Raw genomic sequence first — 14,549 nt, forward strand, 5'->3', positions numbered from 1 at the left:
ATAATGAATACTTCCAAAGGGAGTTATTAGAACGTCAACTAAATTAAACAAGCGAAAATACCAGGACTTTGTAAGGGATGAATATTTTAAAATGTGTTACATAGTGTCATTTGGGCTAATTCTGAATTCTAATACCACAATGTTATCAATGAATGAGACAATAGAACACTACTTGGAAGCATATTTACTTGGTCAAAAGTAAACAATATTAATTAAAAGTTCATATTTTATAATAAAATTCAGAAAGAGAAAAAATGTAGCTAAATATATATATCAAGCAAGGCCAGGATGAGGGTGAGGCAAGTGAGATATTTGTCTCAAGCACAAAATTTACCAGAGTACTAGAAACCTTAATCATCAAAATAAATAATATTTTTGTGGTGTGATCAGCATTGGGGGATGGTCACGTGAGGAACTCAGGCCCGGGAACTTTGGCTAGAACCACCCACACTTGGGTGTGCCAAAAGAAACTTCCCAGAAGCCCTTTGAAAAAAAGCAACTGTCCGTCAGCCAGTGAGATTTCACCACATCATATTAACTCGACCACCCTAAAGACCCTTTAAATACCCCCTACATAGATCACCCTATGCAACATCCCTGGCCTCTGAGTCCCCGGGACCAGGGAACATCGTCAGGTGGGATGTGCTCTGTACTCAATAAAGTCTTTTATTATTTCACACTTCGTGGCTCTGGCCCCATCCTTCTTCCTCGGTGGGGAATAATACCTTACATTTTGATGCCCAAAACCCGGGAAGAGTCAGAAGTCTGCAAGGAGACCACTCCTCTCCCCTTTCCCTCCAATAAAGAATCAGGACCTCTGACCTTCCACCCACTTCGGCACACGGTGCGGTAAGTCCCCTGCCTCCAGCCTCCCCTCAGTTCTTTCTGCCGAAACTCCCTGTCCGAAAACGCAGCTGCATCAGGGACCTCTTTCCGTTCTTTTCTGAGTGCGTGTGTGTCCGTGGAGACATCCTGAGTACATCCACTTTTTTTTTTTTTGCATTTTTCCGAAGCTGGAAACGGGGAGGCAGTCAGACAGACTCCCGCATGCACCTGACTGGAATCCACCCGGCATGTCCACCAGGGGGCGATGCTCTGCCCCTCTGGGGTGTCACTCTGTTGCATCCAGAGCCATCCTAGTGCCTGAGGCAGAGGGCACAGAGCCATCCTCAGCGCCTGGGCCATCTTTGCTCCAATGGAGTTTGGCTGCGGGAGGAGAAGAGAGAGACAGAGAGGAAGGAGAGGGGGAGGGGTGGAGAAGCAGATGGGCGCTTCTCCTGTGTGCCCTGGCCAGGAATCGAACCTGGGACTCCTGCACGCCAGGCCGACGCTCTAACACTGAGGCAACCGGCCAGAGCTCCTGAGCACATCCACTTTACTTAACCATCCGGTGGCCAGAGATTGAGTTGTGGGACATCAATGCTCAACTCTGACCACTCCGAGAACTGAGGATGGCTGTGGGGGCACAGGACTCTAAACCTAATCCAAAAACACTCCTGGAGTTGCCTTATCCGAAATCTCTCCCTCCCTAAAGAAGAAGAAACTGTTCTTCTTCTCCGCTGTGGCCAGGCCACAGAACCCACTGAATAATTGAACCAGGTAGCCTCCTGAAGGGACTTTTGGTTTTAACACCCTCACCAATTTAACTATCGTCAAAAAAAGCTGGGAACTGGTTGCAGATCCCTTACATTCAGGGCTTCTAGTTATTTGTGCTCCCATCCTAATCTCTGTGCCACCTGTTTTACCACGCAGGCTCTTTCTGGCCAGAGGAACCTCACCTAAATCCTTTGCTCCTAATCTTTCCTCCTTTGCTTGACCTTAACTCTCTCCTCCTGCCTGACCGCCGGGGGTACCCCTCACTCAGGACCCCTCTCTGGTCCCTCTGCGACCTCTTTTGCTTGGGTCTCTTCCCTCCAAGAGCTCCCTCCCCTCCCTTCACTGGATCCTGTTTCTCATTCACCTACAAATACCAGTCTCTCTTTCTCCTCCCCTGCTGGCCAGGGGCCCCTCCCTTCTCCACTGTTTCTTAAGCCCCTCCTCTGTCAAGTCACCCTCCACCAGCCATTGGTCCTCTCTTGCCTCTGGATCCAGTGTTTCTGGCTGGATCTGGGTGCCGGGCTCCCCAGGACCCCCCCTCCTCTTATTCCTAACCCCCAAATCCCTATTTGAAACCTGTGAACATGGCATTTAAAGTTTTTAATGGTCCCAACTAGTAGAAAGAGGCCAAGGTTAAGCCCGCATGCAGCAGAAGGTAACTCTCCAAACCCAGACTCTTGTGGCAGCCCTGAGGCTGGCAGAGCAACAGGGGCAAGGCACAGGAAGTACTCGACCCAAGTCCAAGCTGCAAAGAGAAATCCCACCAGCAGCTTGCTTTAAGTGTGGTAAGAAGGGTCATTGGCCCCAGCAGTGCCCCTGCCCAAGGCCACCCACTAATCCCTGTCCTGACTGCAAGCAGCCCGGTCACTGGTGGAGCTATTGCCCCTTTGGGCAACAGGCTTTTCCTCAGCGCCTCTACGTGGAGGACAAGCCAGCCAGACGGGTCCTCTGCTCGAACTCCTAGGCATCATGGAGACTGACATGGCCTGGACTTGGAGACCCCCATCATCCTCACCAAACCCAAGGTAATGCTGCAAAAATGGGTAAGTCCATCTCATTTCTTATGGACACAGGAGCTGTCTTCTCTGTTTTGCCATCACACTCTGGACCTCTAGTTCCCTCACAAGTCTCGGTTATGAAAGTGAATGGGATTCCTTCCTTTCCCCTTCTTATGCCACTTCTAACATGCAGTTTTGCCTCAAGCTTGCCTCCATGCAGGACCACTGGCAGTTGGAACCACTGGACTCTACCCGTCTCCGGCTCACCAAAAGGTTGGACCCTGCGATCCCCCTATTACTACTCTTTTTTTTAATTCCTTACATTAGTTTCTCCAGTCACGGCCAAACAGATGTTCCTCCTGACACCCCTCAAAACCACCACCTTCTGATCTCCCCCTCCCCACAATGCCCCTAATCAGCAGGAAGTAGCCAGACAAATAAGCAGCACCCCTAATTAACACAAAAAGATCAAAATGTGGGGTTGTCAGCAATGGGGGGACAGTCACGTGAGAAACTCAGGCCCAGGAACTTTGGCTAGAACCACTCACATCCAGGCGCATCAAAAGAAACTTCCCAGAAGCCCTTTGGAGAAAAGCAACTGTCCATCAGCCAGTGAGATTTCACCACATCATATTAACTCTACCACCCTAGAGACCCTTTAAATATCCCCCACACGGGTCACCCTATGCGACTTCCCTGGCCTCTGTGTCCCTGGGACCAGGGAACATCGTCGGGTAGGATGCGCTCTGTACTCAATAAAGCCTTTTATTATTTCACACTTCGTGGCTCCGGCCCCTTTCTTCTTCCTCGGTGGGGAAAAATACCTTACAATTTTAATGCAATATTTAAAATATCAAAGTTAATATAAAAAATTTAAAATGAAGACATCTACATAACAGATTTTTCCTTTTGCCTCAGGTTCCTATATGGCTGAGCATTGCACTATTACTGATCCTGCTTTTATTTAAAATTTGGTTATTTATTTTGTTCATCATGAATTTTAATTTTTTTTAATATTAAATATTGATTCATCTCTAACGTTCTAACTTTTTTAGTCGGCCCCTTAAATTTTGTACTCAAGGCAAATACCTTACTTACTTCTCTAGCTTCCCCACCATTCTGGCCTCAAAAACAAGAAATGTGACCAAGTCAATTATGAGTATATAAGAGTCAGCATATGCTGGTGATTAAGACATAAGCAGAAAAAATACAAATAATGTTCATGAAGATTTTCAAGGCAAAAATCTCAGAGAAAATGGAATATTAAAAAATACCCAATTATTTGAAAGAAGGAAGGGAAATGTAAAAGAAAAAAGAAGAGATGAGACAAACAGAAAAAATATCAATGGTGGATATAAACTCAAATATGAGCAAGTATGTTAAGTGTAAATGGACCTAACATGCCATTAAAAGACAGAGTTTTTTTATATTGAATAAAAAAGCAAGAGTCAAGTATACATTGTTTAAAAAATATCAATTTTAAAAATAAAGACACAGTATCAGGGTAGAGAAAGATATAACACATGTGGTGGTTAATTTTGTGTTGACTTGACTGGTCATCGGGTCCCCAGATTAAACATTACTTTTGATGTGTTTGTGAGAGTGTAAGTGTAATATTAATATTTGAATTTGTGAACTTAGTAAAGTAGATTCCCTTTTCAGTGTGAGTGGGCATCATCTAATCCATTAAGGGCAGAGGAAGGAGAAATTTGTCCTTTCATTCTTGGTTCACTGATTGATCTGGGACATTTTATTTCATCTTTCTTTGGCTCTTGCCTCTTAGAGTGTATGCCATCAGCTCCCCTGATTTTAAGAATTTTAAGTTACAACCAGATAGAATAAACAAAATTGAGTTGTATTTAATTGCTCTGATCCTTAAATAACTTTTATATTAATAATATTCATTAAAATATCAATAACAACAACAAAAACAGGAAGTTCTTTATCCATGTTTTAACTGAGCAGAGTAAAAGTAAATAAACAACAAATACTGACATCCTGGTGTAACTTTCGCATTCTATAGGAGGTAACAGTGCCTTGAGGAAATGATCTATCCTACACCGAATGGTTATTTTCTCTGTAAAGATTGTCTAGCTTAAATCTCCTTGTATTTTTTGTGGATGCTCTAGAGCAGTGGTCCCCAACCTTTTTTGGGCCACGGACTGGTTTAATGTCAGAAAATATTTTCACAGACTGGCCTTTAGGGTAGGACGGATAAATGTGTCACGTTACTGAGACAAGCATCATGAGGGAGTCTTAGATGGATGTAACAGAGGGAATCTTGTCATTTTTTAAAAATAAAACATCGTTCAGACTTAAATATAAATAAAACAAAAATAATGTAAGTTATTTATTCTTTTTCTTTGGACCGGTACCAAATGGCCCACGGACCGGTACCGGTCTACTGCCCGGTGGTTGGGGACCACTGCTCTAGTGATTACAATACTCATCTTTAACTTAGCACAGTCACTTTAATTATTATCCAACCATACTTCATGAAAAATATAGTTTGCAAAAAACCAAATTTTTATCCTCCTTTTAGTTCTTTGTGCTATTGTTGTCATATGTTTAACTTCTACATAAGTTATAAGCTCCATAGTACTTTTATTATTTTTAATTTAAGCAGTTATCTTCTAAAGAAAATAAAAAAAAATTTAACTTTTTCCATATTTACGCACTTAGTTATCACTTCCATATTTTTCTTTTCTCCCTATAAATTCAAGTTTCCATCTGGTATATTTAACCACCAGCACGAAGCATTTCCTTTAGCACAACTTTTGTGTAAGCCCACTGGCAACAAACTTTCTCTCAGCTTTTATCAATATTAAACTACCTTTTGCATCTTTTTTTAAAGTTTATTTTCAGTGGATATAGAATTCTAGTTTGACTTTGTTTTTCTTTAAGAACTTGAAAAATATGATTTCACTGACATGATTTTTGTTGATTCTGATTTTAAAAAATCAACCATCAGTCTTACTGTCATTGTTCTGAATTGTCCCCCCGCCCCCTGTCATGGCTGCTTTTAAAAATTCTTTTTCTAGGAACCCTCATTCACTGTTGGTGGGACTGTAAAGTAGTACAACCATTATGGAGGAAAGTATGGTGGTTCCTCAAAAAACTGCAAATAGAACTACCTTATGGCCCAGCAATCCCTCTACTGGGTATATACCCCCAAACCTCAGAAACATTGATACGTGAAGACACATGTAGCCCCATGTTCATTGCAGCACTGTTCACAGTGGCCAAGACATGGAAACAACCAAAAAGCCCTTCAATAGAAGATTGGATAAAGAAGATGTGGCACATATACACTATGGAATACTACTCTGCCATAAGAAATGATGACATCAGATCATTTACAGCAAAATGGTGGGATCTTGATAATATTATAAGGAGTGAAATAAGTAAATCAGCAAAAAACAAGAACTACATGATTCCATACATTGGTGGAACATAAAAACGAGACTAAGAGACATGGACAAGAGTGTGGTGGTTACCAGGGGTGGGGGGAGGGAGGACATGGGAGGGAGGGAGGGAGGGAGAGAGTTAGGGGGAGGGGGAGGGGCACAGAGAACTAGATAGAGGGTGGCGGAGGACAATCTGACTTTGGGCGAGGGGTATGCAACATAATTTAATGACAAAATAACCTAGACATGTTTTCTTTGAATATATGTACCCTGATTTATTAATGTCATCCCATTACCATTAATAAAAATTTATTTAAAAAAAATTCTTTTTCTCCTTAATCAGTCACACCTGTGACAGCATGATCTTATATGTATTTGTACTGTTTGCGTTATCCTGAATTTCTTGGATATCTGGGTTAATGCTTTTATGAAATTTGGGAAATTTTTGGCAGTTATATCTTTCTTTTCTTTGTTCCATTCTTTCCTCCTTTTATATAATTATTTGCTATTGCCCCAAAGTATATTAATACTATTATTTTGAATCTTTTCTCTCTGTCCTTCACTTTGGGTTATTTCTAAAAACCTATCTTCACAACCATATTCATTTTACCTGCAGTGTCCAAAATGCTGTTCAGTTTATCTAAGGAACTTCTTTTGATTTCAAATATTGTTCTCTTCAGTTCTAGCATATTCATTTATATTTTGGGTTTGCACTTCTCTCCTGAAATCCTCATCTTTTTGTCTATCATATTAAATACATTTCTAATAGTTTGCTAAAATCTTTGTCTGATAATTCCATCAAATAGTTCAACTGATTGTCTTCAATATTTTTCTATTAATTATGAGGTACTCTTCCCTGTTTTATTGGCATAGCTTCTAATTTTTCAAATTATATTCTTAACAATATTAAATTTAGTGGAAGATGTAGAATTATATTTGATTTTATTTTGCTTAGTTTTTCAGAGAGTTAAATCCTTTTCCTCTGTCCTGAAATTAAAATTAGAATCTAATCATTTGAATTCCTTCAAAGTCTAGGTGCGCTGGGGATTGGAATCATTATATTTAATTAAATTTGAATTAGTTTTACCTCCAACATCTGGCAATTGTCACCAAGAAACTGATACCTTTAATTTTGTCAGTATTTGTAGGTGGGAGGGTTTTGAGTCACAATTTAGATAATATTGTTTCCCTTAAGATTCAACTCTATAGAGATTAACATTCAAGCATTACAATAATGTCTGAGAATGTGTGTATTCCCTCTGATTTTTATTTCTTCCTGCACTACCCTTTTTCTAAGCAAATGACTGATGTAGATGTTAGTGGTGGGGGAGAATGTATAAGTGAGCTATTTATTTTTGTGTTTGGAGCTTTGTAAAATTTTAATCTCTCTACATTGCATGTGTCATTAAAAGTTCAGCTTATTTTTTCTCATTTCTACAAAACATCTCAATTAATGGAAGGATCGTTTTTCCATCTGCCTACCTCCAGACTAGATACTTGCTCACAGATACAGAAACTGCCATAGATTCCTGCTCACCTACACAAGCCTTGTCTCTCTCTGGAGCTCAAAACAGTAAGGCTTCCTCGATTCATTCACCCTTTCATAGCCTTATAGAAAAGTATAATTTTTATTTTGTACTCTTCCTATTGTTGATAATACATAAGCAACATTCTTCTACAAACTAATCAAGTGGTCTTTATACTCATAGTTGATTTTTGAGAATAAAATTATTTTTATGTTAATAAGCCTTTCCATTTTCTCCTTTGTTGATTATTGGTTTTGATTGCCAATATTTCCTTCTGAGTATGTATCTGTTTCATATTCATTTTTAAAATTTGTAAAGCATAAGTGAACTAACCTTTTATTTATATTATTTCCTTAGTTAACAGCTTTTTTATTTTAATTTTTATGCATGAATGCTCCCTTATACCATCCTGTGGTAAGAAAGGAACATTCAATTCAATTTTCATGCAAACTTCTATAATTGTACAGAAAATAATATGCACATCTACATGTGGTAGGCAAATTTTTATCATTTTTTAACATGTCAAATATAACTATTTTTTAATTTTCTATTTTTATGTTATGCTTCACTTTTTCTATAAGACTGTAAAACTTTAGCCCTATTTTTATCACCATTTTTTTGCATTGTTTTGTTTTCGAAAGAAGCTATTAACATATAAACACATTCTTTAAGGATCTTTGTATCTAGGGCTCATATTAAATGTACTCATGTAAAACTTGTATTTGGAAAAAGGAATAATTGGAAAGAGGCAGTAACATATAAGGCATATCATTCTCCTAATCTTAGACCATGGCTAAGTGATGTGTTCCTTCAAGTCAAGAGCTGGAAAAGTGGCTTCTTGTTTTCCCAGTCTCCTGATTACAGGGGGTCCTTGGTTTACAACACAATTCTGTTCCTATGACAATGACATAACCCAAATATTGGTGTAAGTCCAAACACACCCTAGCCTAAGTCACTTACCTGTCTTGACATAATTGTAAAATCATACTCTATAAAAATACAACTAAGCCACAGAAAAAGGAAAAGGACTGTACTATACACTGTGCTATAGTAATAAAAAAATGACCAAAAAAATGAATTTAAAAAAATTCCTTACCTTTACTCCTGTGGTTGGCTTGCACACTGGAAGGGGCATTGCAAGGTGGGAGAGAGTGACCTATTGGGAGGAGGAAGCTGGAGAGGCAGGAGAACCTGCAGAAGGTGCTGGAGATACTAGGTCAGGTGAATCAGGACTGCCTAAGGAACATTCAGGAGACACTGGAGATGATTCTACCTGTACTGCAGGTGTTTCATCTTGAAAAGCAGCTGATGTAGAGGGTACAAGATCTGCTGCAGGCCTCTCTACCTTCCAAAGAATTATTCCAGGCTACTCTGGAACCAGTTTGCCCACGTAGTCCATAAATACAATGTTAATGACGTAAGCCAAAATACTCACAATCTCAATTTTTTAAAGTCCTTATGCGAGTGAGTGTTGTAAACTCAAAATATCATAGGTTGAGACTGTTGTAACCTGAGGACCCCCTGTATTGCAGGTATAGATCACTAGGCAGCTAAGTTTATTGGCAATTATGTGTTTTGTTGGCATTTATGTTTGGACACCCAGCATAGAGAATAATTTTCTACCCCTTAAAAAATTTTATAAGTACCTAATTTCTTGCATTAAACCCCCCTGTATTAAAAACAACTAGATTGATTTATGTAATCTCTAATAGAATCTGTAGTACTAATTATCACTATCATAATCAGAGTGAAGTCAATAAAAAGCAAGTTTAAACAACCAGGGAGGATTTTTAAGAACTGATTAGTAATAATCATGAGGCTCTGAGGAAAGAAAATCAATAAAATAATTTCATCATATTTTTCCATAAAATCAATAATCTTCCATTTGTATTTATCTACCAGATATGGGCAAGGGAGAAATATATACATAGAGAAACATGTATAGGTCTACAATATAACATTTGCTTTTACTGATATTTTGCAGCTTATTGATCTCTGCCCAGAGTCTGATGTTGTTCTAAATCTAAATCATAAAAAAATACGTTGGTGAATGAGTGACTTTTTTGACTAAAATGTTAAGATGAACTCTTACTGCAATTAGAATAGAATAAAACTTATTATCTCAGCCTAAAAGACCTTAGTGATTTGACCCTTATAGTCAGATAAAATTTAACCGCTAAATCACTCATTATACATTAAACACTTTAGTGTTTCTTTTATATTCTTTAAACATATCAAGTTTTTTTTATCTCATTATACATTACTCCCCCTCATTGTCTTCAATAATACCCAACAAATGGGTGAAAATCAATGAAAAACAATATTTGTCATATGAATGAATGATTTGCCGCCTAATTCCTTTATTGTTATAAAATTCATTCAGCAGACCACATGCCTATGCAATAATCTCCTCATGGCAGATTTCACTTTCTGGTTGCGAAGAGTATAAATCACAGGATTCAACAAAGGAATGATCACTGTATGGAAAAAGGAAACCACCTTGTCCACTGGTAAGGTCCTGAAGGGGCGAGTGTAGATAAAGATGGCAGGTCCAAACATGATAAGTATAATAATGACATGAGTGGTACATGTGGATAGTGCCTTGTTCTTCCCCTCAGAGGATGACCCACGTATACGACAGAGGATGACCGCATAGGAAGCCAGAAGCCCCAGGAAGCACAAGAGAGTCATTAGACCACTGTTGAAGACCATCAGGAGCTCCACCACAAAGGTGTCTGTGCAGGCCAGCTTGATGACCTGTGGCACATCACAGAAGAAGTTATCCAGTTCATTTGGGCCACAGAAGGGCAAGTGGAGGATGAGGGCCACTTGGATAATGGAATGCACAAAGCCCCCAAGCCACAGAGCCAATAACAAGGCATAGCAAGCTCTAGGGTTCATGACAGTTGAATAGTGTAAAGGACGGCAGATGGCAATGTAGCGGTCAAAGGCCATCACAACAAGGAGTAACCCCTCCCCTCCTCCAAGGAAGTGCAAGAAAAAGAGCTGAGTGATGCAGCCCCTGTAGGAGATTACCTTCTTCTCAGAGAGGAAGTCCATCAGCATTCTGGGTGCCACAATGAAGGAGTAGGATGCATCCAGAAAGGCCATGTTGCTCAGAAAGAAGTAGAGGGGGGCTGTGAGACCTGGGTCTGATCTGATGGTGAGAATGACGAGAAAATTCCCAGGTAGGATGGTGAGGTAGAAAATTAAGATGAGCACAAAGACCAGGAACTGAATATTTCGAGACTGGGTCAGGCCAAGAAGTATGAATTCTTTCACCACTGTGCTATTTTCTATCTTCATCTCCTCTGCTTACAGAAAATCAAGATGTAGAGAATATATTCCCATTTCATTCATCTAGATCACAATTCTTCTATATCTAAAACCAGTGTATGCCACATCTATATTATATCCTCACTCTCCCATAACCTAAGAAATCTTTTTTTTCCCTTTATTTCTCTATATTATGTAATTGTCAAACACCCTGGTCTTGAAGCCATACTCTTTTTCTGCTTCACACCTGTGCTTCCATTTATGTTTCCTCAGGCAAGAGTCTGGAATACCTCTGTCCTGGATTTATAACTTGTATTATGCATATGAAAATATTTCTGATTAAGAAAAAACTTAACCATAGTTCTCAACTTCTTCAGGTGTTTTTTTTTGAATGGAGGTAAAGTGAGAACTGAGAGAAAAGAGAAATGTCAGAGCTTTTTAAAGTGATATTTATAATTAAATAACAATTATAATGATAAAAGTAACTACTTATTTTTCAAAATGTATTGAACCATTAAACTATACATAGATTGAACATTTACTAAATATAAATTATACCATAGGAATGCAAACCGAAGAGCTGAAAAAGAAAACTGTTTATTAAAATATATTATTATTGCCTGACCTGTGGTGGCGCAGTGGGATAAAGCGTCAACCTGGAACACTGAGGTTGCCGGTTCGAAACCTTGGGCTTGCCCGGTCAAGGCACATATGGGAGTTGATGCTTCCTGCTCCTCCCTCCCCTTCTCTCTCTCTCTCTCCTCTCTCTCTAAAAATTAATAAATAAAATATATAAAAAAATATATTATTATTTTTCTACATAATATAAGCCTATCAAGCTAGTCTAAATAAAATGAATACTGATCATTCTGGAGAAATTAGATCTGAGACTGATCTGTATAGTGGTCTCCAAACTGGGATGTGCTCAACCAGCAAACATTATAATTTATTGATATGAGAATAACAATAATAAAATTTTTATACATATATTGTTATATCCCATTATTTGAAGTTTACTTTCTAGAAAGTTCTATATTATTTATAGAATCAATATGATTGAATACAAAATGTACAAATAAAATATATATGTTGCTCATGCATGCTCAAAATGGCTTATTGTTGAGATGAAAATTTAAAAAGCTTTAATATTGAACTAGAACAAAATATAAAATAATATTTTACTTGCTTTCAGTTACATTTTGTGGAACATGGAATGTAGAGAGGAGGGGGAAAAGAGTCTACTCACTCTGACTATACGGGGAGACAGAATGAAAAGAGATGCAAAGAAGAAAGAGAAAAACAATTAAGTCTCAAATAAAAAAAAATTTTCAAAACATGGAAACATCTGCTTTTTGTATGTCTAAACTGCAACATATTAATAACAGAGTTTTTCATGTAGTCAAAATGAGGAACTATTGAAAAAGTATACCACAAAGACACATACATGTGAGTACAAGTGTCTACACATAACACATGCACCAAACATTTGCAGAAAACTGAAGCATGAAAATTTACAAATGAAACAATCCAAATTGGCTTTTACATTCCCTTTCTCTCACTCTCTCTCTCTCTCTCTCTCTTTGTCCCCCTTCCCCCCTTCCTTCCTTCCTTCCTTCCTTCCTTCCTTCCTTCCTTCCTTCCTTCCTTCCTTCTTCCTTCCTTCCTTCTTTCCTTCCTTCCTTCTTTCCTTCCCTCTTTCCTTCCTTCCTTCTTTTCTTCCTTCCTTTACTGAGGCATTTATTGGCTTCAATATTTATCATTTCTTCTGTACATAAAACGTACTGTTAGACAAGTAAGTCAAGAATTCCTCTCTACTTACTCCTGAGTAGTGTGCATCTTGTACGTTATTATACCATTGGTTATTTCACACTCTTTCAAATATTGAGGCTGTCTTTAGGACATATTGAATAGAATAAATCTTTAAGTACCTATGTGGTTAAAAGTGGCAGGATCTTCCACTGAGCTTTGTGTTTTGTTTCCTGTCATGCATTTCTCTTGTATTGACTCTTTAAAAGAAAGGATTCATTACCATTTAACATCCCTCACTTCTTTCAGTTAATGTATAATATGTAAATTTAAGACTAAGTATTAACATCCTCAAGACAATTGGTATTTTAATAAAGGCTTTCTATATCCCCAATATAGTAATTCTAACTATCAGGAGGAACTAGAGCTATTTTACTAAAAATAGATAAAAGGTTTTCCTGTGTTGTTGAATTCAGATCTGATATATTAGTTTAGTTCTACTGTAATTCTGACAATTTCATTACAAAAAAGCAGATGTCCCACCTGAAGAGTTGTAATATGTTTCCATTTATTTCTTCTTTCTGTTTCTTATAAACATGTAGAATGACAAAAGCGTTTATTTCTCTAGCAATCTAACACTACTCTCACACAAAGACATCATCTACTCATGGAAAGCACAAGTACTCGTTATTCCTGCCTTTGTTTTTAAATATCTCTTCTCATGAAAGGGCCTCTTACATTTTGTAATACAGAGCCAATTTGTGACGCAACAGAGAATGTGCTTTGGGGATTTGAAGGCAACAAAGCTATAGAACAGTTTCAATGGGAATTATTAGAAAACTAAACAAATATATATAGTAAAAAAAAATTAGGTTAGCAATCTGTTAGGTACAAATATACCAATATATATCAGTTAAAAAAACCCACCTTGTCACTTAAGTGTTCTAAAATCAACATTCCAGAGATAATGGAAAATGTCAAGCATGTTTATTAGGCACAAGTGAGTGGGAAGCCAAGGACTGTTATTTTACATTTTACACTGCAATTCAAAAAGAGAAAAATAGTATTAAAATTTGATAGGAAATCATTGATATCTCAGGAAGTAAAATAAAGTGGTCAAGTAGATGGTAAATATGTTAGATTCAACATATTTCTGGTGACAAAGAAATAGGCAAAAAGAAAATAAATGATGCTCACAAACATTCCTTTACATAATCCTTCTCAGTAAAAGAGAACTGCATATTATAAGACTGACAATTCTTGCATAGGATATGTCCTCCTAAACAGACTCTATTTCTGTCTTGGTATTTGTTGTTTTTCATTTTAGGAATAATTGCCTCCTTTGCTTTACTAAAGCAATAATGAGAAACTATTTATTCTTCAATTAAATTATTCTAAACAAAAGAAAAATAATTAAGAATCATGGTAAAAAACATAATTTAAATTTTAGTAGATTTAATTTTGTTTTAAAACTATTTTAAGTATTTAAAAAGTTAAATGCTTTACATAGAATTATTAAAATATGTACAATGCATATTCAAACATATTTTGTTCTAATTTATGTCCATCAGAGAAAGAGAAACGGGACTAGAAAATACATATGCTATAAAACCATATATAAAAATATACTCAGGAGGATTCCAAGATGGCAACGGAGTAGGTGGACATTCCAACTGCCACCTCCCAGGACCAAATTGGATTACAACTAAATTAAGAACAATTGTAATGCCAGTGGTTGAGGCCAGGCAGGTTCACACTGCATTCAGGCAGATGATAGAGGGACTGCAGAACTGGAAAACATAAGGCCATTTCCATTTATTAGATTCTCACAACAGTGGATGAGCAAACAAGCAAAGGAAAACTGCTTCTCATGGCAGCAGGCATGAGAACAGCAAAAATGGCCCCTCAAAGTGGTGGGCAGGTGATCTGCCCTGAGGGAAAGCACCCTTAATACTCAGGTGGCCCTTCCACGTGCTCACACACTAATAAGGCAAAGTAAA

At 37.8% G+C, this 14,549-nt stretch overlaps 1 protein-coding gene across 2 annotated transcripts; it reads right to left on the bottom strand.

Moving 5' to 3' along the window:
• Positions 1-9,906: 9,906 nt before the first annotated feature.
• Positions 9,907-13,517, bottom strand: LOC136334998 (olfactory receptor 4N2-like). 2 transcript variants are annotated; one of them, XM_066275978.1, is made up of 2 exons: positions 13,477-13,517; positions 9,907-10,838 (listed from the first exon to the last, which is right to left on the bottom strand). In XM_066275978.1, exon 2 carries the CDS (start codon positions 10,831-10,833, stop codon positions 9,907-9,909), a length of 927 nt encoding a protein of 308 aa, XP_066132075.1. In that variant the 5' UTR covers positions 10,834-10,838; positions 13,477-13,517. The 2 variants fall into 2 exon arrangements, with proteins under 2 accessions (XP_066132075.1, XP_066132074.1); XM_066275977.1 differs by lacking the exon at positions 13,477-13,517 and adding an exon at positions 13,093-13,163.
• Between the last annotated feature and the right edge of the window lie 1,032 nt (positions 13,518-14,549).

This window comes from Saccopteryx bilineata, chromosome 4 (genome assembly GCF_036850765.1).
Source record: "Saccopteryx bilineata isolate mSacBil1 chromosome 4, mSacBil1_pri_phased_curated, whole genome shotgun sequence".
Taxonomy (NCBI): domain Eukaryota; kingdom Metazoa; phylum Chordata; class Mammalia; order Chiroptera; family Emballonuridae; genus Saccopteryx; species Saccopteryx bilineata.

What these genes read in the sequence shown, in the direction of transcription:
- LOC136334998 (XM_066275977.1), bottom strand. Translation starts at nt 13,117, where the DNA reads ATGGAAACATATTACAACTCTTCAG. An exon ending in AACATATTACAACTCTTCAG is followed by an intron (nt 10,839 to 13,092) that starts GTGGGACATCTG and finishes TTCTGTAAGCAG; the next exon opens with AGGAGATGAAGATAGAAAAT.